The sequence below is a fragment of the Hypomesus nipponensis genome, chromosome 3, assembly GCF_054491055.1.
Source record: "Hypomesus nipponensis isolate SF chromosome 3, ASM5449105v1, whole genome shotgun sequence".
In the NCBI taxonomy this organism is placed as follows: domain Eukaryota; kingdom Metazoa; phylum Chordata; class Actinopteri; order Osmeriformes; family Osmeridae; genus Hypomesus; species Hypomesus nipponensis.
Window position 1 is genome coordinate 18,820,490 of NC_140363.1, and position 25,798 is coordinate 18,846,287.

Consider the following 25,798-nt stretch of genomic DNA (forward strand, 5'->3'; position numbering starts at 1 on the left):
TCATCAGGTTGTTCCAGAGCTCACGGAGGTGCTTCATTCAGCACTATATCCAGACGGAATCACTAAGTGTGCTACAGCTACTGTTCCTTGCGATGTGTGATTAGAGCAGAGGAAAGCAATGTCTGAGTCATTCTGTCTGAACAGTGAGTATGTAGATGAATGACCATGTGGGCTTTGGCCATCCTTCATTTTGATTGCATGGTGTAAAATACCAGGCTTCAGCAATCTCCAGGGGCAGGTCTAATGCATAGTTATGTTAATAATACAGCCCCCATTGCAAATCCCAATATCCAGTGACCTTCCAAAGCAAAAGATCTAAACAGATTCATTATCACAAATGCATGTCAAGCTTTTCCAATCAGAATGACGACTGAGTTATTTTCCGTGCAGGAGGGCGTTTCATTGTTTGCAACTTTTTGATGTCTGTTTAAATTGAGTGCGACCTCTTGTCTCCTCTGAATATCCTCTGGCTTCAAGGTCAGACTGTCCACATCCCTGCTTCTCTGGAGGGAAGCGGTGTATCCTTAGTATAGTCAGACCACATATTTAAATTTAAGATTCCTCTATGTTTACTGTATGCACCTCCTGCCAAAGCAAATTCCTTGTCTGTGCAAACTTTCATGGCGAATAAATCCCCATTCTGATTCTGATTCTGAACTGAGTGGGGTGCCACATGACTTCTTCCTCAGGGGGGTGGGAGATACAAATCTTAAAGATATATATGTGTACAGCCCTCTTTACAAGCAGGGTCACATGAGGGCTTCACATATGCCCATACAACTGCACCCAACCCTAACCCTCCAGGAAGACAAGGGAAAACAGAGCATTTTTATTTAAAGAAAACTTGAGAGCACTTCTGCGAGGGATCCCCTGGTCGGTGGCGCAGAACTGCCTAGAAGAACCACAAAACCAGCCATGTGAAGGGAACATACAGAGGACTGAGATAGATCATGACCTTGGACTGGGGACGAGGACCTCCCTCACTCGAGTTACATCATCGTGACATGATGTTGCATTGTACCCAAAACTGGCAAGGCAAGATGGGGGAGGACTCGGGACTCGTTTTCGCGACAGCTGTTCGCTTTTTAATCTGAAGATCCGTCAGATCTTGTGGTCTTTGATGAGCAACCCAATCGACACGAATGACTGAACAAAATCTTCCCTTAATTTAGAGCCTTATTAGACAGTCTCTCCTTTGCATGCAAAACAGGCTACAGTCATTTTCATACGGAGATAGATCATTAAAAGCCACAGACAGAGAAAGCGCGGGTTTCTCCACAAACAACAATCAACAAAGCAGAGAGCTGCACCCTGACTGGTGTCCCTGACTCACTGTGAGAACTGAGATGGATGCCTCCATCCCGACATTATTAGCATATCCTAATTATATGGATTTCTTAATTAATGAATTTTCCACCTAATAACCCCCAATTACTTTCAACTGGTCATCCAGTAATTGCAGCTGTGATATTTTCTCCCTCTTAATCAGTGACTCGATTTGAACAGTTTTGCTTTAAAGCATGACTTGGCAAAGGAGATTAGTTTTGATTGTATTATTGTACTGGCTATAGACAATAAGTTGTCTTAACATTTCATGCCACTATAACTGGAAATTGGATGCATGATTGTATCAACAATTCAATGAAAGCTTCTTGCTTTATTGTTAAGGTAATTATTTTTTGTCAAATCGTTCAATGACATTATGTCCAAATTAATGCAATACTCGCGTGGGGTTTGGTCCTGCCATATGGAGTTGATTGGACAAAATCCAGATAAACAACTGTTCTTGCCACGCGCTACATTATGAGCTCTGTGGCGCACCTGAGGCGCTATAGTGTTGCCATTCATGTGTCAGCAGATTACATGTTGATAAGATCGGTGTTATCTGATTTGAAACTCATTATCATAAACACGCTTGGTGTGATCTGTCCAGATGTCCAAAATACGATCATATAATATTTTTCTTTTTTTTATCCACAAACGACGAATTTTCAGTAATTTAAAGCTTGAAGAAAATTAGCATTCTAAAATGTAGGCTTGAGATTTCAAGGAAAAGTACGAATTGTACTTATTTTTTATTATTGTAAAGGAATAGCAGACTGTTGAGAATAGCCATCACGCCATTGCCTCTGCTTGCTTTTTATCCGTGTTAAGTAGGCTGACAGTTGCTGAAGACTCTAACTTTAATATGATATCAGAGAACATGGCCTGAGTCGGGATGAGTTAGGTTTACTGGTGGCTCGCATCAACAAATTAGGTAAGGGAAAGATACAATAACAATTATGATTTAACGGATTTAACATTGCGTTTTTGTTGCTCAAAACAGATTAATACATTAGGTATTACAAATAATGTATTTGAAAAAACAAACGCAAGCTACTTTCGACTATTTCGACTGGATAGAGGCTACGGGTGAAATCCTTTTATTGCACATAGATATTTAAGATATCCTTGTTTAACCTATAAGCCGATTTTCGATTAAAATGCTAGAAAAGTTCAATTAAAAATAAGTATTCGTTAGGCTATAAATGTATGTGACCGACGATAGGCCTACTTTTTTTTAGACTTTAACGCGAATCACCTATTATTAAATATTTTTTTACGCTATACATAAACAAGGATGTTTGTCTTTGCAGTTAGCCTACTTCATGCCTTTAATTTGCTGCATCTTAAGGTTAATTTCTCTCAATGATATAAATAGCTAAACCCCTGATGGCCCACATTCTTTCATTTCCATTTCTCTTTTGAAATATATCCCTTTGCTTTATCTGTCATGTATGCTGTGGGATTAGAGGCTGGAGACAAATATGAAGCGTCCAGCTGTCGTTTTGAAGGGCCACGGAATTGTGTTTGATGCTTTTCCATAGCATCTGGGGTACACACGCATTATGACTCTTCATTGAGCTGGACAGGAATTGCATGCCATGTGATATGCCCATAGAAATTAAAACGATATTGCTCGATTTTATTGTGTCAGAGCTTCGAGCAAAATAGCTGAAAATGCTGAATTAGACAAAAATGTAATTGGATTAGGCTACATTTAGGGTATACACAGTTTAAATTAATTATTCGTTAGGCCTATATGGTCGTCGAGGCTGTCCTGATTTCTCACCCTCTGAGTTAATCCTTTGGCATTAGAGTAGTCCTTGCGTGTCTGCAGCCCGGAGTGTGCAGCTCCTCTGGTATAAATGCACATCCGCGAAAACGCAGAACGCAACTTGATCCACAGGAATTCCGAATAGCGTCCTCGCAGCTGATTGGCTCAGAGTTCTGACTCTTGTTGGGATGGACCTGTTGGATAAAAGGACCATTTTCTGGAGGGATCTCGGTTGTTACACTTTGGACCGTGCGCTGGGGACCAACGCAACAGACAATAACATATAAATACTTGCCAAGACACCATGACAGGAAAACAAGGTGCCATATTGTCGGAAACTTTGAATATATCGAAATCGACTTCTCTTGGTGCAAACGGAGGAATTATCAGCCACCAACAACCAAAGAGTAGTACCGCCACTCACCCGCCCAGATGCACTGGTTTTGGGATCCAGGAGATACTGGGACTAAATAAAGAGCCTTCCGCGGCCCCGAAGAGTACCATGGGGTCTTTGCCCGCTGGGGCGCACCTGTTTGCTGCCAGGTCTATGCTTGGCCCCGCTGGCGTTGGGATGGGATTAATTGGCCCAGGAGGAATTCCTTCGTTCTACAGTCAACCCGCGTTTTTGGAGGTACTGTCGGACGCACAGCATGTTCACCTGCAGCCCCACAGTAGATCTCTGGGGCACCTGGACGCAAACCAGTCGGCCAGTTCAGGTACGAATAACGATTTCTGATTATATTCGCTTTCAAATAGCCTACTAATATTATTTTGAATACTGTTTTTTTTGTTTCTAGGCTTAATAGCCTATAGCTATCAAATAAGCAAGACTTGTGAAAGCATAAATGGAGACGTTAGAACCATTTATTAAGACAATATTTTTTGGTGCCAGGAACGTTCAGTCTTTATAAGGTTGCCATAAATATATGTTGTTATTAGTAAATAATATTAGCTTCATTACTACATTGTTGATGTATATTAGAACCGTATAACCTATCATTAGTTTAGTTAAAACCTGGACTTTAGTGTTGTTGAACATTTAGCCTCATGTTAGTTGCTTGTGACATATCCTAAATGTAATGTAGGCTAATCCTAATAATAACCTAAATCCACGGCTGAAACAGTGGTGTTCAAGACTACTACTGATAACATTATAATTAGCTATTAATATATTTTATAGGAATATGCATTCCTCCACAAATGAACGGCTCACATCCTGTTCAATGTTATTGTCACAAACACCAATAGATATACGAATATTTATATTTACAGACTCGGAGGATTTGTCATCCAGTGAACGAAAACTTTCAAAGTCAATAAATCAGAGCAAGAAACGGAAGAAAAGACGTCACCGGTAAGCATTACTGTTTAACTGTAACCCACCAATAACCGTCAAATCAAACTCATTCTGTGTGAAAGTTAACGAGTGGATTTTCCTAGGCAAATGTAATTGGAAGTAATTTTTAAAACTACAAAATAATGTATTTTTGACAAGTATTCTGGCTTGACAAATTCAAAGTTGATTTGTTACTATTGAACCTATCAAAATGCTTGCTTATTTTCTTCAATTATTGCTAATTCAGCCCTTGTACAAGCATCAGGAAAGATGTAGGCTACATTTGGTGAATATAACTTTATAGAGAATTTTAAATGATTAAGATAAGCTAGGCTATATTAATTTGATCCAAAATCAATTACGATATTAGATCTGGATGTTTTCTTTTCTATTTTCAATAGAGCCTATTTAGCATTTGATCATGTAAGCTACGTGTAGGCCTACTGTATAACCTATACACTGAACATGCAAGGAAAAAGGACTTGGGTTTTCATTCTGTTTTTACTAGTCCCACACGTTTTTATTTCCACAGGACCATATTCACATCGTATCAGCTCGAGGAGTTGGAGAAAGCGTTTAACGAAGCCCACTATCCTGACGTGTATGCTCGAGAGATGCTGGCAATGAAAACCGAGCTGCCTGAGGACAGAATACAGGCATGACTATTTTCATTGATTTATATAACATTTTATACTTGGGATAAATACAAATGAAACATTTTTTCTTTGGGGTTGTTTGTTATTAGGCTATTTATTCATTCCGTATATGGCCTAGGCTATATTAATGTTGCTTTCCATTCCTTATTTTACCTGAAAGGGGCATACTCCGCTATAATGATATGCTCATTGACGCTTTATTGTCGTACATTGTGGTTGTACTCTGCAGGATTGAACGGATTTTGGATTTATTGAGTTTCGTTTTCTTGAGCTGAGGTTGAAGTTTACGATAATAATGAAGATTTGATAATTTATTTAAGTTATTGAAAGACTATGCCAGGTAGGCCTACCCTAGGCCTATAGAATATGAGCAACTGTAGTTTACTCATATAAACCTTAGATACTCTCTGGTTAATCTGTCATAGATCGATGCTAATATTTATATCCAAGAGTAGCCCATAGAAGAACCTTCAGGGTGTATTAATATACCGTTCTATATTAAGGTCCATGTAGTCCAATAGAATGTTGCTTAAAAATGGTCACAGAAGCTAAAGCCTAGTTGCCCATTTATGCCTTTTATAGCGTAGCCTATAGCCTACATTTTTGTCAACGTAATTATTAAATCTCAAAACATAAAAATATGTGCAGCACAAAAAGACACACCGAATGAGGAATCTAAAGTAGGCTACAGTGCGGTGTGCTCCTCCGCACTTGACGAAGTAGTTAGCCCTTGAATGTTTTGAGGGGGAGAAAAGTGAGCCCACGTAAATCGATCAATGATGCCTTCATCGCTGTCTGAACAAAGACACCTATGCAGCATCCTCGCCAGAGTAGATAATCTTTCATCAGGCCCAGTTGGATGTGAAACAATTTGTTCTCGGAGTGGAGCACTAACGACCTAATCAAACTATCAAGGCGGAAGAAGATTGCAGTGTGACCTGAACCATCCATCTGCCCGGGCGCCTTTTAATTTCGTTCTCATTACGGCTCCTCGCCGCGAATAAATAATAGGGAAATAAATAAATAAGCGCGGGCATATTCCAATTCTAAATAAAATTAACACCCAATTTTCTCATCGAGTGTAATTAGTTAAATCAGACGAGCTCTACTCGTTCCAGGGGGAGGCTAGCTCGAGACGCAGGGAGTTCAAATGAAATAACTACATTGAATTTATTAGCACGGGTCAATAGCAGCGCTCCCCAGTGTCCCGCTCGTTTAATTTCCCGTGATATTTGCCCGCCTGTCCACCATCGATTGTGGCTGAAATTAACTTATTTTTCAATCAGCCTCGGCGTGCCCTAGGGGTCGCTTCTCTCTCCAGCTTCCACAGAGGCTTCCTTTGAGGGCCAGAGAAGCAATTTCTCATAAAAAAAGTATCTTGTATGAAATAAGGACTATAATCAGAATAGCCAGGAAAAGGTTTTGATCGTTTTCAGTAGGATGTCAGCGACCTCTCCGGAGCCTCTGTGCTCGCCTCTTATTGTGGCACTCTGCTCACTGCCTCAGATATGGCCAAGTAGGCTGTTTAACAGCTCTGTGTTGTGCTATGAAATCAATTTAGCCTCTCAGTGAGTTGACAGATAGCCTGGGGCCCCAACCAGTAGTTATGAAAAGGCCCACTCCTGGCAGTGAGCAAGTAAAGTATCTTGAGGTATCAGTACTGACTCTCCATCCAACAGGCAGGTGGATATAGGCTGTGACAGGGTGCATGGATTATTCACACATTTGGCTAGTTATATTTGTTAGTTTGAAGTGTATGTATTTGGATTAGCCCCTTGAAAAGAATTACTTCGTTTTCAAGGGGGTCTTAAGTATGCAAAAATAATTCTCCAAATACAATCACATCCAGGTTTTAATAAAATCGTACATAACACATACTACTCACACACACATAGCTCACTAGTAGGAGGACAGATGCTGAAATGATCGACAGGAACCTGAAATAAAAGGAACTATAAAAATGGAAAAAGAAGCAATTAAGTTCAAGATTCAAATTCAAGAAGCTCTGTGCCCAGGCTGTCTAAGGAGACATATCCAGCACGTTTCCCCTCCGAACAGAGACACCGTCGGAGGGTTGCTGGTTTTGACCAGTTTTGTTGGGTTGCAGGTCTGGTTCCAAAACCGACGGGCCAAGTGGAGGAAGAGGGAGAAGTGCTGGGGGCGCAGCAGTGTGATGGCAGAGTACGGACTGTACGGAGCCATGGTTCGCCACTCCATCCCCCTACCTGAGTCCATCCTCAAGTCGGCCAAGGATGGTGTCATGGACTCTTGTGCACCGTGGCTGCTAGGTAACACCACACCTGTAGTGATCGTAGCCATCTCCTGGCTTCATGTCCGCTTTTCATGTGCATGCTCTCATTCCTCCAATCCAGGGTTCTCCAGCCCTATTCCCTGAGTGATACCTGCCTGTAGGTTTCGCTCTAACACTGATCTAGCACACCTGATTCTAATAATTAGAAGGTTGATCAGGTAACTGATGTTGAATCGGTTCAAATAAGTGTGGTTGGAGCAAAAACCAGGCAGGTAGCTGTCCAGGAACACGGCTGGAGTCTCCTGCTCTAAAAACTTCACCTTTTCCTCTCTTTACATACTCTTGGTCAAAGGACAGTGTCACCTCATCCAAACACAATTTCTTTTTAAAATATCTCGTAGAATAATTTATCAAAGTGTGCCCTAGTGAGTGACAATACATCCATTCTTTGGAAACCATTCCCGCTGTCGCTAAATCACACCTATTTCTTTGCTTTCTTTGTTTTCAGTTCAAGAAGGGTTTCCAATCAACAGACGCTTTTCTAAATCCGAATGCCCACAATTCTTTACAGGGATGCACAAAAAGACCATGGAGGCGGTAGTCCCGCCAACAGGAAAGACGGGCGTGGCCCAGCAGCCGGACAATCAGAGGGCCGAGGAGAGCGAGGTGGTGGAGGAGAGGAGAGACGACGACCAGGCTCCCTTTTCGAAGGAGGAACTGAGGGAGAACAGCATCGCTGCGCTGAGGGCTAAGGCTCAGGAACACAGTGCCAAAGTTCTGGGGACAGTTTCACACGAGAGAACGGACGTTCAGCCGGACAGACGAGAAACAAGAGAAGAAGAGAGGCTCGGTGGTCATGTGACTCTGGCGGAGGAGAAGAAGAGTCCATAGAGACCGTCACTAAGGACTGTAATGTAATACTCAGCCCTGATTGATCCCTCCGTCTACAGTTGGGACTTTCCAGGATGCCAGTATTCAAAACGAAACCAGTCATGTTCCGATGACATGACTGGTTTGAACACGAGGAAAACACAGGCACTTTTTCTCTTTCTGACTTCCCAGTGTACAAGCGAACATTGTTGTTCATGAAATCGATTCTTGCCATTGCTTTGATATGGACATTTAGATGGCGTATAGATGTAATGAGAAGTCTACAATGATAAACCCCCGTCACATAACGATTGTTTGATAATTTTTTGCTCAACTGAACACTCGTACGCTGAAAGTGTTGTTATTTAATCATTTGAAAAAATGTATTTGAACTACTTCTGGAAATTGTCACAGAAAGTGTATAGGCCTACTACCTTGAAAGCGTCAAACTTCTTTGTTGGCAATGTTTCCTGTAGAGCCATGTAGATTTCTGTTTAGATCATCTCTATGTTGGATCAAAACCCTGTCAGATGTCTTAATGAACAGAGCACAGTGAAAATGGTCTTGATGTTGTAAATAATGAAAATATTAACAGCTTATTAAAGCACTGTTTTAAATACACTTTCATGTCGTCTTTAAGAGTTTGTGTATCTGTTTCATAATAATCTGTGTAATATTCAACACAAAGTATTAAAATTCAAATTGATTTTTTAATGTGGTCTTTTGCTTCTCTGTTATTTCTTACATTTCTTGTTTGGTTATATTGTAACGGCCATGTCTGGCTGCTTCAACAGTCACAGGGTCCTGGACAGGGCCGGCAGAGTCCTGGACAGGGCCGGCAGAGTCCTGGACAGGGCCGGCAGAGTCCTGAACAGGGCCGGCCCGAGGGTTTTGGGAGCCCTAAACTAAAATAGTGTATGGGGCCCAAAATAATCGCAGGGCCCTAATCCAATGTTTAGTTTGTTTATTGGGCCGGCCCTGGTCCTGGAGGATGCAGGGTTTGGATCGACTCTGTCCCCACAGAACAGCACTTCCTGTTCTGTCAACTTCACTCTCAACCAGGAGAGCCTGCGGCAGCAGTCTGGGACTACACAGGCATAGCCTGGGCGGATACAGACTTAAAACCTTCTGGAGCTTCTGTAACGCTGTGTTATCCTGTCAATTTTGAGGTTTAGATGACCTAGTTGTCTTTATCAGCTTGTCATACGGTGTAATCTTCCTCTGGGACAGTCTGGCCCTGTGGGCCACTTGAGTTCATATTGGTAATTTCTGATGTTCCTGGAATTCACATTCTATTCTAGTATATTCTGTTCTGTATTCTATATCCAGTGTATGGAAATCAACCGTGATGTAATGGGCATCAGATGACTGGACAGAGAACATCTTGTTGAGGAAACTATCAGTATTCTCCTCTTGTTCACACACTGGAGACTTCCAAACAAATTGTAATCATCTTGTCACAGGCTGGGGAATTAGATTGCTAATTTCCTTGTTGACAGATACTAGTCTTCATAATTTAAAGATTAGCAGGACTAGAAGCAAGAGTCGCAGGGTAATAGAAATGCTCAAACATTGCACCCGGGAGTTAGAATGATTGGTGTATTTTATATGTGACAGCTGGAGAGTGTGACCACTTAACTGAAAAAGTTGTCATTGCTCAGAACTGGATGTTGGATTCAGTTTGCTAACCACTGATATGCAGCCATTAGATACTTCAACCTCAGTATGATGTCATTTACTGTCCATCCATGTACTCAACCTTTTTGTCCAATAGGTGTGATCAAAATGGTTGAATTGTAGTGATGTCTAATGCACACCTGCAGAAAGTTTATAATAGATATTCAAGATTTTTATGATATTAGGAAACGGTGTTCTGATATCCTAGTTTATTTCTCCGGTCTGTGTATTAAACTACTTTTGAAACAGTCAGGTTGAAACTTAGATTTGAGTGCCTAAAAATCTCCTTAACTTTTAGGAGGATTGGTGTTCATCAGTAACAGCTTTGTCGTTGAGTGAGTCGGTGTTAACCAGTCTTATAGCTTTAGTGAAGCAAACCGTTTCATACTGGATCCTTTGAATCCTGTGATATGTGTGTTTGGACTGTAAGACTCAAAATAGCTTAGGTTAAACTGGAGGCCTCAGCCACCCTATACACTCTCAGATTAAATTACGAGGGCCAAGACATATGCAAAGTGAGGATTACTCATCAGTGTAAAGCTATATAATCCTCCAGAAGTGGAACTGATGCTTATGATGGATCAGATTTGATGAAGATCAAGCTGTTTATATTGGAGATGAGGGAGTCATTTATAACATTACTCTTGATAGACAGATTTTTGGTTTAAGATTTTAAACTGGGGGACTGAGGGATCATAAAATAGTCTAATGCAACATCAATATTAAATGTCATCTGTTTGGATACTGAGATTTCAAGCTATAGTATCATGATGATGGATTAAAATTAGCATAATGCTGCAACGTCACACCATTTCTTATCATCAGAATAATGTTGGCGCTGGTTTAACCATGGAGCTATTCAGACCTCTGCTGGTCGCTTAGAGTAACAACTCTAAATGTGTTTCTTTATAAGATACGATGATAGGTTAGGTTGCATTAATATAGCATCGCATATCATATCTTTGGGGAAGAATTTAGACAGTATAGTGGTCTTACTGGACTTGTCAAGTAGGAGGCTGAATCCCCTGTGAACACCCTGTGAACACCCTGTGAACCCCCTGTGAACACCCTGTGAACACCCTGTGAACACCCTGTGAACACCCTGTGAACACCCTGTTCGATGTTGATTTGGTACTCTGATAGCGTCCACTGTTCTAGTTTACAATGTTACACAGCAAACCCAGTTCAAGGTCAAATACTTATCATACTTTTGCCATTCTTACCTTCTAACTCCAATAACTATGTTGTGAAAAGCAGCTAAGGAAATGAGCTGGTGCTCTGATAAGCCAGGACAGCGTGACAGTGAGTTGTTGGTTTAGCCACAAGGTGGTAGTCTTGAGCTGGAGACGGAAGCGCTTCGCAGGAACACCATGAATACTCACACATTATAACGATGTGTTGAGTGTGTGTCAACATTCATGGTTGCAGAATCAATGATATGACCGTATGTTAGGGGTTCATATCTACATCATTTGTCTGGAATTAAGACTTTTCTATTTTTTCCCAGGGTTCATTCAGCGAAAGCGCTCCTATCATACCTGATCTCTCAACAGTGAAACTTCACATCTACTGTTGCATCTTAATTAAAACCCTCATTCTCATTGCTTTCCACTCAGTGAACCCAATATCCTTGGAGTTGATGAAAAGGAACACACAATTTCATTTGTGTCCCAATATGTACATATGTGTGTTTTGGATTAAATTAGCAAAGGGGTTAGTATGTGTGTTTTGGGTGAAATTAGCAAAGGGGTTAGTATGTGTGTTTTGGATGAAATTACCAAAGAGGTTAGTAAAAAAAAATACCAAAGGGGTTGGTATGGGTGTTTTGGATGAAATTACCAAAGGGGTTAGCATGTGTGTTTTGGATGAAATAAGCAAAAGGGTTAGTATGTGTGTTTTGGATGAAATTACCAAAGGGGTTAGCATATGTGTTTTGGATGAAATTACCAAAGGGGTTAGCATGTGTGTTTTGAATGAAATTACCAAAGGGGTTAGTATTTGTGTTTTGGATGAAATTACCAAAGGGGTTAGCATATGTGTTTTGGATGAAATTAGCAAAGGCGTTAGTATGTGTGTTTTAGGTAAAATTACCAAAGGGGTTAGTATGTGTGTTTTGGATGAAATTACCAAAGGGGTTAGTATGTGTGTTTTGGATGAAATTAGCAAAGGGGTTAGTATTTGTGTTTTGGATGAAATTACCAAAGGGGATTAGCATGTGTGTTTTGGATGGAATTACCAAAGGGGTTAGTGGTTAGTATGTGTGTTTTGGATGAAATTAGCAAAGGAGTTAGTATGTGTCTCTTTTAGTATGTCTACACCCTGTCGTCCATGCAAAGACTAAGAACCTGCTCCAGGAGTCTCTGTCTCTCTCTGTCTCTCTCATTCTCTCTTTGTCTCTCTCTGTCTCTCTCTCTCTAATAAAAGTCATAAAAGTACAAATTCTATGTTACTGTACTTTAGTAGATTTTTCTGGTACCAGTACTTTACTTCACAATTTTTCTGACAACTTTTTACTTTCACTCCTTACATTTTGTACACAAATGTCTGTACTTTCTACTTCTTAAAACATTCAAACCAAGCTTATTACTTTAATTTTAATTTTAATTTGGTGGCATGATCAATAATATTTATTGTCTTGTGACGATGAAAGCCTTTATAAACATGAGTATCTGTACTTGAGTGAAAGATGTGTGCTTAAAAAATGTGTGCTTAAAATATCCTGATCAATGTGTTAGTACCTGTCAAGTTCATGGTTGCAGAATCAATGATATTACCGTATGTTAGGGGTTCATATCTACATCATTTGTCTGGAATTAAGACTTTTCTATTTTTTCCCAGGGTTCATTCAGCGAAAGCGCTCCTATCATACCTGATCTCTCAACAGTGAAACTTCACATAGCTACTGTTGCATCTTAATTAAAACCCTCATTCTCATTGCTTTCCACTCACTGAACCCAATATGTACGTATGTGTGTTTTGGATGAAATTAGCAAAGGGGTTAGTATGTGTGTTTTGGATGAAATTACCAAAGAGGTTAGTAAAAAAAATACCAAAGGGGTTGGTATGTGTGTTTTGGATGAAATTACCAAAGGGGTTAGCATATGTGTTTTGGATGAAATTACCAATGGGGTTAGCATATGTGTTTTGGATGAAATTACCAAAGGGGTTAGCATGTGTGTTTCGAATGAAATTAGCAAAGGGGTTAGTATGTGTGTTTTGAATGAAATTAGCAAAGGGGTTCATAGGTGTATTTTGGATGGAATTAGCAAAGGGAAAATTACCAAAGGGGTTAGTATGTGTGTTTTGAATGAAATTACCAAAGGGGCTTAGTAAAAAAAATTACCAAAGGGGTTAGCATGTGTGTTTTGAATGAAATTACCAAAGGGGTTAGTATGTGTGTTTTGGATGAAATTAGCAAAGGGGTTAGTATGTGTGTTTTGGATGAAATTAGCAAAGGGGTTAGTATGTGTGTTTTGGGTGAAATTACCAAAGGGGTTAGTATGTGTGTTTTGGTTAAAATTGCCAAAGGGGTTAGTATGTGTGTTTTGGATGAAATTACCAAAGGGGTTCATATGTGTATTTTGGATGGAATTAGCAAAGGGAAAATTACCAAAGGGGTTAGTATGTGTGTTTTGGATGAAATTACCAAAGGGGTTAGTATGTGTGTTTTGGATGAAATTAGCAAAGGGTTAGTGGTTAGTATGTGTGTTTTGGATTAAATTAGCAAAGGAGTTAGTATGTGTCTCTTTTAGTATGTCTACACCCTGTCGACCATACAAAGACTAAGAACCTGCTCCAGGAGTCTCTGTCTCTCTCTGTCTCTCTCATTCTCTCTCTGTCTCTCTCTCTCTAATAAAAGTCATAAAAGTACAAATTCTATGTTACTATACTTTAGTAGATTTTTCTGGTACCAGTACTTTACTTCACAATTTTTCTGACAACTTTTTACTTTCACTACTTACATTTTGTACACAAATGTCTGTACTTTCTACTTCTTAAAACATTCAAACCAAGCTTATTACTTTAATTTTAATTTGGTGGCATGATCAATAATATTAATTGTCTTGTGACGATGAAAGCCTTTATAAACATGAGTATCTGTACTTAAGTGAAAGATGTGTGCTTAAAAAATGTGTGCTTAAAATATCCTGATCAATGTGTTAGTACCTGTCAAGTTCATGGTTGCAGAATCAATGATATTACCGTCTGTTAGGGGTTCATATCCACATCATTTGTCTGGAATTAAGACTTTTCTCTTTTTTCCCAGGGTTCATTCAGCCAAAGCGCTCCTATCATACCTAATCTCTCAACAGTGAAACTTCACATAGCTACTGTTGCATCTTAATCAAAACCCTCATTCTCATTGCTTTCCACTCAGTGAACCCAATATCCTTGGAGTTGATGAAAAGGAACACACCATTTCATTTGTGAAAACGTGTACCTATTGGTGCTTTTTGAGAAGAAAAAAAAGTCTACTTTAAAAATAGAACAGAAAATAAATCAATGTATGCTGCACCTAGAATGTTTCTTGTTATGAGTCTGTTCTGGCCCAGACTGACTATGGGTATAGACCTATGTCTTATGAGTCTGTTCTGGCCCAGACTGACTATGGGTATAGACCTATGTCTTGCAGAGAGAGAGTTGACGGTATGTCCTAGAAAGACTTATGATGTGTGGCAAGTTACCAGCTGCCCTCCTCTTCCTCTCAGAAACCCTGGGAGCTGGTGGGTATTTTCAGCAGGCCATCTGTAGGCAGTTTGGCTGCCAGTTTCCATCATCTGCACATGCTCAGAATCTGTTAGACCTACTTTACTCCAGTAACACTTAATCCAATCCAAAACCCAGTTGACATCCATCAAATGTATATGCCAATCTTCCCGCACCCAGGGCGATCTTCGTTGTCTGTGATGTGTCTTAATACAGACTCAGAGGTAGCGATGGGAAAGACACATCTTTCTACCTCTTATCTCTAAACAGCATTGGAGCCCTCAGCTGGCTCAGGAACAGCTTGGATGAGCGCTCAAATGCTCAAAAGGATCCAGTTTCTGCTTATCTCGGAGGGAAAGAAGGAACAAGACATATAGCTGCAGTGGTGTTTTCCTGTTGCCTAGGAGAGATAAGTCAAGCCCAAGTCTGTGCCCGTGAGGGCGTTATCTGCCCAGTGTCCAGACTGATACTGCGGCGGCAGAGAGGACCAGGGCGCCGTGTGGTGAAGGTGTGAGGGACGATAAGCACGCGGTAGAAGAACTTGAAAGATGTATGCACTTCATGTGGCGTCTCTGTGTGTGAGAGAGAGAGAGCACAGAGAGAGAGGAGAGAGAGGAGAGAGAGAGCACAGAGAGAGAGGAGAGAGAGGAGAGAGAGGAGAGAGAGGAGAGAGAGAGAGGGAGAGAGAGGAGAGAGAGACAGAGAGAGAGAGAGAGAGAGAGAGAGAGAGAGAGAGAGAGAGAGAAGGAGAGAGGAGAAAGCCATATGGGTGTGTGTTTGGGGTTTATTGCTAAATGGATGTTGACAACTGGATTGCTGAATCTTTGGCAGTGTCTTCATGTCCTGCTGTTTACAGAGAGGACAATGTGGAATACTGATTGGCTGGGACACCAAAGATGGGCTGGGACACCAAAGAGAATCTTGTTGGTGTTTGAGAATCCTTTCACAGGACACCGGTCACACAGTCTATAAACCTTTTCCTTTGCTTTTCCAGTGCTGATGTCAAATACGTAAAATACAATGTATTGTGGGCCATGTCATGTCATGTCATCCTCTACCGCTTGTCCGGGGGTCGGGTCGCGGGGGCAGCAACCTAAGCAGGGAGGCCCAGACTTCCCTCTCCCCGGCCACTTCCACCAGCTCTTCCTGGGGGACCCAGAGGCGTTCCCAGGCCAGCGGAGAGACATAGTCCCTCCAGCGTGTCCTGGGTCTTCCCCGGGGCCTCTTCCCAGTGGGACGTGCCCAGAACACCTCACCAGGGAGGCGTCCAGGAGGCATCCTGATCAGATGCCAGAGCCACCTCAGCTGGCTCCTCTCCACGCGGAGGAGCAGCGGTTCTACTCTGAGCCCCTCCCGGATGACCGAGGTTCTCACCGTATCTCTAAGGGAGAACCCGGACACCCTGCGGAGAAAGCGGAGAAAGCTCATTTCGGGCCGCTTGTATTTGCGATCTCGGTCTTTCGGTCACTACCCATTGTATTGTGGGCCATTTCAGATTTTTACTTGCGTACCCCCTGGAGAGTTTGTGTACCCCAGTTTAAAAAATGATGCACCAGGCTACTTGAGACAGATGACTTGAGAATATATAAAGAAATATATGAAGATCTTCATTTTGCAAGGTTCCTCCTTGCATTTGACCTAGAATGTATCCCTTGGATCTAATTAAAAAATAGATTGATACACACTTCCATAAATGATGACCTCTGGACTGACATCACACAGCGTTGCTGTGTTCAGACAGCACTAGCGCTCTACTGGGATGTCTCACATCCGTTGTGCATCGTGATGCTCGAAACAAGTGGTTAGTATGTGTGTTTTGGATGAAATTACCAAAGGGGTTAGTATGTGTGTTTTGGATTAAATTAGCAAAGGGGTTAGTATGTGTGTTTTGAATGAAATTAGCAAAGGGGTTAGTATGTGTGTTTTGGATGAAATTAGCAAAGGGGTTAGTATGTGTGTTTTGGATGAAATTAGCAAAGGGGTTAGTATGTGTGTTTTGGATTAAATTAGCAAAGGGGTTAGTATGTGTGTTTTGAATGAAATTAGCAAAGGGGTTAGTATGTGTGTTTTGAATGAAATTAGCAAAGGGGTTAGTATGTGTGTTTTGGATGAAATTAGCAAAGGGGTTAGTATGTGTGTTTTGGATGAAATTAGCAAAGGGGTTAGTATGTGTGTTTTGGATTAAATTAGCAAAGGGGTTAGTATGTGTGTTTTGAATGAAATTAGCAAAGGGGTTAGTATGTGTGTTTTGGATGAAATTAGCAAAGGGGTTAGTATGTGTGTTTTGGATGAAATTAGCAAAGGGGTTAGTATGTGTGTTTTGGATGAAATTAGCAAAGGGGTTAGTATGTGTGTTTTGGATTAAATTAGCAAAGGGGTTAGTATGTGTGTTTTGAATGAAATTAGCAAAGGGGTTAGTATGTGTGTTTTGGATGAAATTACCAAAGGGGTTAGTATGTGTGTTTTGGATGAAATTACCAAAGGGGTTAGTATGTGTGTTTTGGATGAAATTACCAAAGGGGTTAGTATCTGTGTTTTGGATGAAATTACCAAAGTGGTTAGTATGTGTGTTTTGGATGAAATTACCAAAGGGGTTAGTATGTGTGTTTTGGATTAAATTAGCAAAGGGGTTAGTATGTGTGTTTTGGATTAAATTAGCAAAGGGGTTAGTGTGTGTGTTTTGGATGAAATTACCAAAGGGGTTAGTATGTGTCTCTTTTAGTATGTCTACACCCTGTCGACCATGCAAAGACTAAGAACCTGCTCCAGGAGTCTCTGTGTCTCTCTCTCTCTCTCAAAACATCAAGAGCAAACATGCAGTACAGGATTTGAACGTGCGACCTCTTGATCTGCAGTCAAACTGTTTTAGTATGTCCTTCTAAAGCCAGTTGAACGTTCATGGCCGTGTATAGACACACACAGTGTTAGGCTGAAGGCTGGAACCACATTGGGTGTCTGTCCATTCTGGCTGGGGGCACTTAGGGTCTTACTAGATGCCAGGTGGCCAGGGAGAGAGCCAGGGTCTTGATGCCGGTGCAGCCTTGAGAGGAAACAGAGAACAGAGAACAGTGCACTCATTGAGGTTTTGACACCTTGACTTCAGAACCTACGTCTTGTTGCCAGGCCGTTGCCAGGGCATTCAGTCTAGTGGCAGCTAAAGTCACCTCTACAGGAGGCTGTGAGTGACGCTGGAGACACAGAGCGCTGTGGAAGACACGCAGGCACGGGGAGAAAGTCGATATAACTCACAAGGTCCAACAATACTTCTGGACAGTTTTCTGCAAGGCAAGAATCAGCTCTGCCTTCTTAAGCTCTTCTCAGAGGCACAATGACAGACTTGACAATGACAGAATTCTCATTACTCATGCCAAACAGATTTATTCTGACAAGATATACAGTACACAATCAACACGATAATCCTCTAGATATACATTTTTTCCTGTTTATTTACATTCTCTGACAGCTTGCTTTGTTCCGCGTCCACAGACTGCCAGCAGAACCTGCATTGTGTTTGTGTGAAACGCAGACACAATGATTCATCCAGTTATGATCACCAAACATGGGCGTCCTTTGGAACAAAACACCACTGACACGTCAAACAGAACATCAAACACACCGTACGGATGCATGAAGATGCCAGATGGGTGAGTGCAGATGTTTGGTGGTGGAGCACAGGTAGTTTCAGAACAGTAACATTATCATGTATGTGTCAGACCCGTCACTTTAGGATGGGCAGTCTCTTTTATCCAGCAGGTGATGGGTTGTGTTCAGGAAGTCAAACATCCGGCAGGTCACGAGGTCAGGGGGGATGAGGCCATCCGAGTCTGTTCTCTCTCCCTTCTCTCTGTCTTCACCCTCTTCGTATTCACCCATCCAGGCCCTTGCTGCTATACGTGTCCTGTCTTGGAGAGGTAGGCGATGAGGGCCACCACCACCCCTACGTACATGCCTGTCCCGAGGGTGAGGCCCAGGGCTGCCAGGAACAGAGCCCTCCTGGAGAACATCCCTGCTCTGGAGAAGTCTCCCTTGGACACCGCCCTGCCCGTCTCACCGACACAAACACACAGAGAGGAGCAAGTGTTAGCTGCGGCTGGACCACTGCGAGGAGGTGTTTCAATCAATGCAGGGAAAACGAGGGATTCACAGAGAGCTATTAGTTGCTATGGCAATTATGTCATTAAGCTTTCGACAGTGACAAATGTGTTGCTTTGGATGTTTTGTATTCAGCCCAAAAATAAGTCTGGTTCTTAATCCATGTATCCCTCCGACACATTGGCTTGGCAATTAGTCTGAAAGATGCTAAGAGATAAATGGGTTTGGGGAGAGGGACTAAGGATGGATCTGATCACCTCAGAAACAGCTCAGTATGTAGGAACTGTGAGGTTCTATAGATCCAGAACACCGGTGTGACAGACCACCAACCCACTTTGGCCAGGTCCAGTCCCTATCTATGACAACAGCACCAGGTCCTACATCTGCATGGTGATGAATACCAGGTTTCCATGTCATTGCTATGCAGTATTTACGGTGCTCATGTCAGCCACAGAAGGGGGCGTCACCTGAGGAGTTTACAGAGTCAATTGCCTGTAAGGATTACAGAGGACGACATGAGAGCCACTGGGAGCACTCCACAGAGCATGTGTGCTCTCTGACCTTGCAGGGGCTGGAGGAGCTGGGGGTGGAGGAGCAGGGGGTGGAGGAGCAGGGGGTGGAGGGGCAGGGGGTGGAGGAGCAGGGGGTGGAGGAGCAGAGGGTGGAGGGGCAGGGGGTGGAGGGGCAGGGGCAGAGGGTGTAGGAGCAGGGGGTGGAGGGGCAGGGGGTGGAGGAGCAGGGGGTCTAGGAGCAGGGGGTGAAGGGGCAGGGGGTGGAGGAGCAGGGGGTGGAGTAGCAGAGGGTGGAGGAGCAGGGGGTGTAGGAGCAGGGGGTGAAGGGGCAGGGGGTGTAGGAGCAGGGGGTGAAGGGGCAGGGGGTGGAGGAGCAGGGGGTGAAGGGGCAGGGGGTGGAGGAGCAGGGGGTGGAGTAGCAGAGGGTGGAGGAGCAGGGGGTGGAGGAGCATGGCTGGTACCTTGTTGGAGTAGTAGAAGGCTGCGATGCCCAGGGGCCAGAAACAGCAGAGCATGGAGAAGATGGCCAGGCCCAGGTGGTCCCTGGGAGGCTGCAGGATCAAGTTGTCCTCGCTGTCGCTGTCACTGGAGCTGTCGCTCTGGGGAGGGGGGGCAAGATACACACACACACAGAGAAACACACCACATATACACACACACGCTCATCAGACAGGGATCCTGTAGCTGGGCTATATCTGATGGTGTCATGAGCCCTACGTTTACGGGGACATTTTCAGTGTCGTGAAATGGAGTCTTCCGTACGTCACCTGCATGTCACTAGGATGGTGTGGCCTGCAGAGTCATGTGGACTCACTGTCTCTGGGACAGCCAATCATGGACCTACAGTCCTCTTGTTATGCTAACGTTCGAGGCGCTCAGCCAGAGAGAGAGACCGGCTTCTGACAGCCCCCGTAGGCTGACAGACAAGGCAGCATTAACGGATTGTTCCATCACGGCGAAGTGACAGGGGGAAACAGCTCAAAGACAGCATCATTTATGTGCTAAATTGCCTCTACAGCACAAGAGCCTCACCCCCCCTCCACCGTCACCACCCCACCCTTCTTCTCAACACCCCCTTCCTCTGCTCCATTTGCTTGAGAGGTGTGGAGCATTCTGAGGAAAGAAGGAGGAGGAGGATGGGGGGGGGGGCAGGGTCTGCTGTGTGATCTCTCCACACCGAGCCTTGATCTTGAGACCCCTTGGTGGAGGAGCAGGCTAATGAATAGCAAAGCCAGCGGCGGCTGAGGGGCACGTTGGCATGGGGACGTGTTAACACGGGCCCCGCGGCCTGGGCAAGGCAGAGGTGCCGGAGCGACCTTTAAGAGGAGGCAACCTCACCTTTCCTGTGGCCCCAGAGGGAGCTGCTGTTTGGGCTAAATGAATAGACCCCATCAGGTCAAGGATTCTTTTGTTAGTCTTGGTACTCGCAGGGATCAAACAGGCCTGGGTGACCAGGGGAGAAAATGGAAATGGAGGCGCAGGGATGAAAATAAATGAGGTAATTTGGAGGGGCTGGGAGACGACAGGAGGGGAGGCGGGTTCAGACAGCGCCTGTCGGCCAATTAGAAGCTACGAACAGACGGATGAGGCTATTGGCAGGAAGAAGGTTCTGTTTGTGTGCTGTAGCTAAATGTTACTTGCGGTCCATGATGAGCCACAAGCACGTTTACACACGTTACACAGATACAGAACAGGGTACATGCAGTGAACAGGGTACATGCAGTGAACAGGGTACATGCAGTGAACAGGGTACATGCAGTGAGCAGGGTACATGCAGTGGGCAGGGTAAATGCAGTGAGCAGGGTACATGCAGTGAGCAGGGTACATGCAGTGGGCAGGGTACATGCAGTGAGCAGGGTACATGCAGTGGGCAGGGTACATGCAGTGGGCAGGGTACATGCAGTGGGCAGGGTACATGCAGTGAACAGGGTACATGCAGTGGGCAGGGTACATGCAGTGAACAGGGTACATGCAGTGAGCAGGGTACATGCAGTGGGCAGGGTACATGCAGTGAGCAGGGTACATGCAGTGGGCAGGGTACATGCAGTGGGCAGGGTACATGCAGTGGGCAGGGTACATGCAGTGGGCAGGGTACATGCAGTGAACAGGGTACATGCAGTGAGCAGGGTACATGCAGTGGGCAGGGTACATGCAGTGAGCAGGGTACATGCAGTGGGCAGGGTACATGCAGTGAGCAGGGTACATGCAGTGAACAGGGTACATGCAGTGGGCAGGGTACATGCAGTGGGCAGAGTACATGCAGTGGGCAGAGTACATGCAGTGGGCAGGGTACATGCAGTGAGCAGGGTACATGCAGTGAACAGGGTACATGCAGTGGGCAGGGTACATGCAGTGGGCAGGGTACATGCAGTGGGCAGGGTACATGCAGTGAGCAGGGTACATGCAGTGAGCAGGGTACATGCAGTGGGCAGGGTACATGCAGTGAGCAGGGTACATGCAGTGGGCAGGGTACATGCAGTGGGCAGGGTACATGCACTGAACAGGGTACATGCAGCGGGACAAACAGTCTAACAAGGATAGCAGCCAGCACAAGAAAATCAGACATGAAAAACACAGGCAGACAGACAGACAGACAGACAGACAGGCAGATAGATAGATAGATAGATAGATAGATAGATAGATAGATAGATAGACAGGCAGACAGACAGACAGACAGACAGACAGACAGACAGACAGACAGACAGACAGACAGACAGACAGGCAGGCAGGCAGGCAGGCAGAGTACAAGGTGGTTTGAGGCTAGTGTAATTGATGAGACTCCTGCACAGCCCAGCACTGTTAATTATCCTGGATCTGCATCCCCAGAGGATTGGCTAATGACACAGAGGACACTGAGGATTGGCTAATGACAGGAGGGGGCAGTGGGCACATCCTTGGGGCACACACTGCGACAGCGAAGGCCATGCCACGAGACAGTCATCTACCAAGCCCTAGATTTCAGCCCCTCCACACACACACACACTCATAACTCATAACTCATCACTCCTAAGTCCCCCTCTCTCATGAAGAACAGTTAGTGTTTTAGGAGAGTTTACATTTTCATCTGAAATCACAACAACAAAAAATCCCCACGTAGCACTAAAAGCAAGTTTACCGTTAAATAAACCTGTTACTGACTCCTGCCACGTATAGGCACCCATCCTAGTGCATTCATACACAACTACAAACATCCTCTGAAGAACTTTGATTTCCTCCTGAAGATATCTTCTGCTAGCACACTGTCACACCTGGCTTCCACTTCCCATCTCACAGTCAACTCAGTAGCTCAAAACACTCTCACACATGCACACACACACACGTGCACACACACGCACACACACACACCAGCTGCAGAGTAGGAACCCTCTCATGTTCCCAGCTGACTCTCAGCCTTCACATTCATTTGTGGCTTGAATCGACCTGGAATAACTTGTCTGCTGGCTCACCTGCACCAGGGCCATGCATCAACACAACCCCCACCTAATACTTTCAAAGGACTGCATTAGTTCTGGCATTAATGGCCGTCTTGCCTGTGCATCTATCCATCTGCTGCTCCTCTGGTGGCAGAGAGGAGTTGGAATGACCAAGCAAGTTAGGCATCAACAGTGAGTGCCACCCTGCCAGGTGGTTTAACTCTGACCACATGAAAGTAGATTTTGCCACTTTTGAAAACATTGTTGCTTCACCCTGTTGTGGCTGTTTGGTTCAGAGTGCAGAGGTGCGTGGGGTTCTCCCAAGCACAACAAAAAACGCCATCAGAGATCATCCTGGAGACTACATGGAAAAACAGGGCAATTATGTGTATTCAATTTGGAAGTAGTAGTATTTAATGAGCTATTTAGAGAACTGATTATTTGAACAATAAGCATGAATCATGCTGGCAGACTATTAGAAAACAATGTAGGGGGTGTGCTCTAAATGAAATCATTAAAATAAGCAACACTGAGAGACATGACTCATTATTCAGTAAGAACTCATCCTGGAAAAATCACCTTCTTCAAATGAGCATAATTTAGATAGCCTGCAGTTCTAATTATCCACCTAACATTTCCAGTAATTACCAAGCTGAACAAAATTGTTTTGGTTTTGTGTGTCACCGCAGAACATTTTCAAATAAGTTATATTGTGCTGTAGACAAAAACATCTTGTTAAGTGTTAATGACGGTTGTCCTGTCTGAACTCTCACCTCATAGTCTCCATGGCCCTCATCGTCCTCCACGTTGTGGGACACAGTCTGGATCTTCACGTCGGTCTTCTCCTGGAGCTCCACCTTGGACGGCTCCTTCCCCTCGGCCTCCTTCCCCTCGGCCTCCTTCCCCTCGGCCTCCCTCCCCTCAGTGAAGGTGGTCTCAGAGCTCCCACTCCTCGACTCCTTGCTTTGCAGGCTGCCGTCGTCCCGGTAGAGGAGGAACCCGGGCCTACAGAAGGCCTCCACTGCCAGGTGCAGGGACGTGGCATCCAGGAACTGCTGGGTCTTCGTCTTGCCGTTGGTCCCCGTGTACAGGTAGCCGATGATGTTGTCTTGGTAAGGGTGGCCGGGGTAGTCACACTGGTAGCCCTGGTAGCCGTCCTGGACCAGGTGGCGGCTGGTTTTATCCAAGAGTGGGTTCTGGAGCTCAGAGAGGCTCTCCATGATGGGCTCAGGAGGGGGTCGGCTGGAGGGTCAGAGAGGGTTGACACCAGGAGACAGGCAGGGAGCTGAGGGGACGAGACACAGAGTTAGGGACCATCAGACGCTTGGTGAGAGTTACTTATGAACAGCCATGGTGATGCTTTATTGTGCACACCCTTGGTGAACCTTGGTGCTCATCAGGAAAAGGCACATCAGTAATCCGAGATGAAATTTGGATTCCTTGCACTCGCATGCCCTTGGAAATCTCATCATGCTGAATTCTTGTTAAAATGCGGGTAAAAATGATCCATCATTTCCCCAGCTGCCTCTGTAGGAGTCGGTGTAAGCCTCGCAGATGCTGGAGGCTTTCACAGTCCATGTTGATCAGTGTGCAGTGTTACCCTGTGAACAGGTTTTCGTGGCATCATCGTAGAACCTTGTTTTCAGAATACAGAGAAGCCTGTTGTTGCTCATTACAGTAATAAGCCTGGTGATGTTGCTGATAAAGAGGACACTTTCACCAAAGCAAAGCAAGCTGTCATTTTCTTTATAAGCCTGGGATTTTTCACTCAGAAAAAAAAGGATTTTCTACCCCACCCATGTCCTCCACCCTGAGGACCAGCTTCGCCCTCAGACAGACGGTTCGAATCCCCCCGCAGGATCAATTCCTCTGTCCCTGTCCATCACAGCCAGACGGACAGTCTAACCCTGTAGTCCTGTTCACTGCATTACTGCACACATGAACACTTCAGGAGGATCTGATTGTGATTAGGCTGCTTTACTCGTACTGAACATCGTATGTGTGTGATGGTTACAGGTGTTGTAAGACAGGCAGTGTGCTGGTTAGTGGATGGATCAATGTGTGTATGCATGTGTTAAGGTACTTGTATTTTAACAGCAGAATGTGTTCCGTGTCGCAGATCGATTTCCTTTGGGGAAATAAAGTCTATCTTAACTCATCTGACAAAATGACAAATATCTCAACATAAGCAGGATGTTAGGTGGAGACTGTACCATATAAAGGCAGGTTATTCCAGCTTGAGGCTTCCATTTCCACATAAAGCATATATGAAGATTTCCACTGTACACAAATGCTTTTCCCAACATTTCAAAGCGAAGTATATAAATGATGAAGTTCTGTCTTTTATCTGGTGCACAGGTGACAGTGTTGCTGTTAAATAAAAGAGCAATTCTCTTTTGATTTTCAGTATTGCTGCTCTTTTGATTAGAAGGAATTCCGTTCAACTGGACATTAAACAACTAAGACGACAAGTTCATATTAAGACACTGACTTGCAGTGTGGAGTGTTTAACCTGTCGCTTACCCTTTCCTCTCCAAATATATTACAATTTAACAAATGTAGCGTTTTAAGCACGAGTACATGCAGCCATAGTATGTAAATTCACAAGTGATTCTTACCGATTTTAAAGGTTCCTGTCCTGGACCACCTCAAGAACATTTTCTTCGCAGGTCCATTTAAATCATCCCGCTTTATCTCTGTATATCATACATTTGAGGAAGAAAATCTCGAAAAAGAGAACAAATTACACTTTTTGTATCTTTCCAGTCACGTGTCAGATCTCGCTTAATGCTGTGTGCGTCTGTGAACATCGACCCAGCGCTGTGTGGATTCCGTAAGGACAGATGGGTTGTTTTTTTTTTACGCTCACTCACCTCGCTACGCTCGCGCCCCTACTGTACCTGAACGGGCGGAGCTCAAACAATGACGATGATACAAACAGCCCACATTTATCTATATAATTATTTTTTCTCTATGCGATTCCAAATGTGGATTTCGTGCATTTTACGTACAGAATCCTATATTCACAACTTCCGTAATACTAAAAAGCGATGATACTGATTGTCAACGCATGCTCAGGTGATACGCTATCGCGACCACCTATTTTTGTGGCCCGACAGCGACCGGCCTCGGTATCCATTTGTTTTGCATCACCATTGACCGGGAGAGGCATCTGTAAGGTCTACAC

At 44.0% G+C, this 25,798-nt stretch overlaps 2 protein-coding genes across 2 annotated transcripts; one reads left to right on the forward strand and one right to left on the reverse strand.

Moving 5' to 3' along the window:
* Positions 1–3,401: 3,401 nt before the first annotated feature.
* On the forward strand, positions 3,402–8,231 carry vsx2 (visual system homeobox 2). The gene is made up of 5 exons (XM_084683321.1): positions 3,402–3,813; positions 4,370–4,451; positions 4,966–5,089; positions 7,197–7,377; positions 7,849–8,231. Exons 1-5 carry the CDS (start codon positions 3,402–3,404, stop codon positions 8,229–8,231), a joined length of 1,182 nt encoding a protein of 393 aa, XP_084539447.1.
* A 9,715-nt stretch (positions 8,232–17,946) lies between these two features.
* Positions 17,947–25,423, reverse strand: LOC146300201 (synapse differentiation-inducing gene protein 1-like). Its single transcript, XM_084683351.1, has 4 exons — positions 25,230–25,423; positions 23,385–23,896; positions 19,660–19,797; positions 17,947–18,640 (listed from the first exon to the last, which is right to left on the reverse strand). Exons 2-4 carry the CDS (start codon positions 23,829–23,831, stop codon positions 18,482–18,484), a joined length of 744 nt encoding a protein of 247 aa, XP_084539477.1. The 5' UTR covers positions 23,832–23,896; positions 25,230–25,423; the 3' UTR covers positions 17,947–18,481.
* Between the last annotated feature and the right edge of the window lie 375 nt (positions 25,424–25,798).

Coding starts and splice junctions, on each gene's coding strand:
- LOC146300201 (XM_084683351.1), bottom strand. CDS start 23,831: ATGGAGAGCCTCTCTGAGCTCCAGAACCCACTCTTGGATAAAACCAGC. Junction 19,798..23,384: donor AGGGCCATGGAGACTATGAG/GTGAGAGTTCAG, acceptor CCCCCTCCCCAG/AGCGACAGCTCCAGTGACAG. Junction 18,641..19,659: donor CCTTCTACTACTCCAACAAG/GTACCAGCCATG, acceptor TGTGTCGGTGAG/ACGGGCAGGGCGGTGTCCAA.
- vsx2 (XM_084683321.1), top strand. CDS start 3,402: ATGACAGGAAAACAAGGTGCCATATTGTCGGAAACTTTGAATATATCG. Junction 4,452..4,965: donor CGGAAGAAAAGACGTCACCG/GTAAGCATTACT, acceptor TTATTTCCACAG/GACCATATTCACATCGTATC. Junction 7,378..7,848: donor TTGTGCACCGTGGCTGCTAG/GTAACACCACAC, acceptor CTTTGTTTTCAG/TTCAAGAAGGGTTTCCAATC.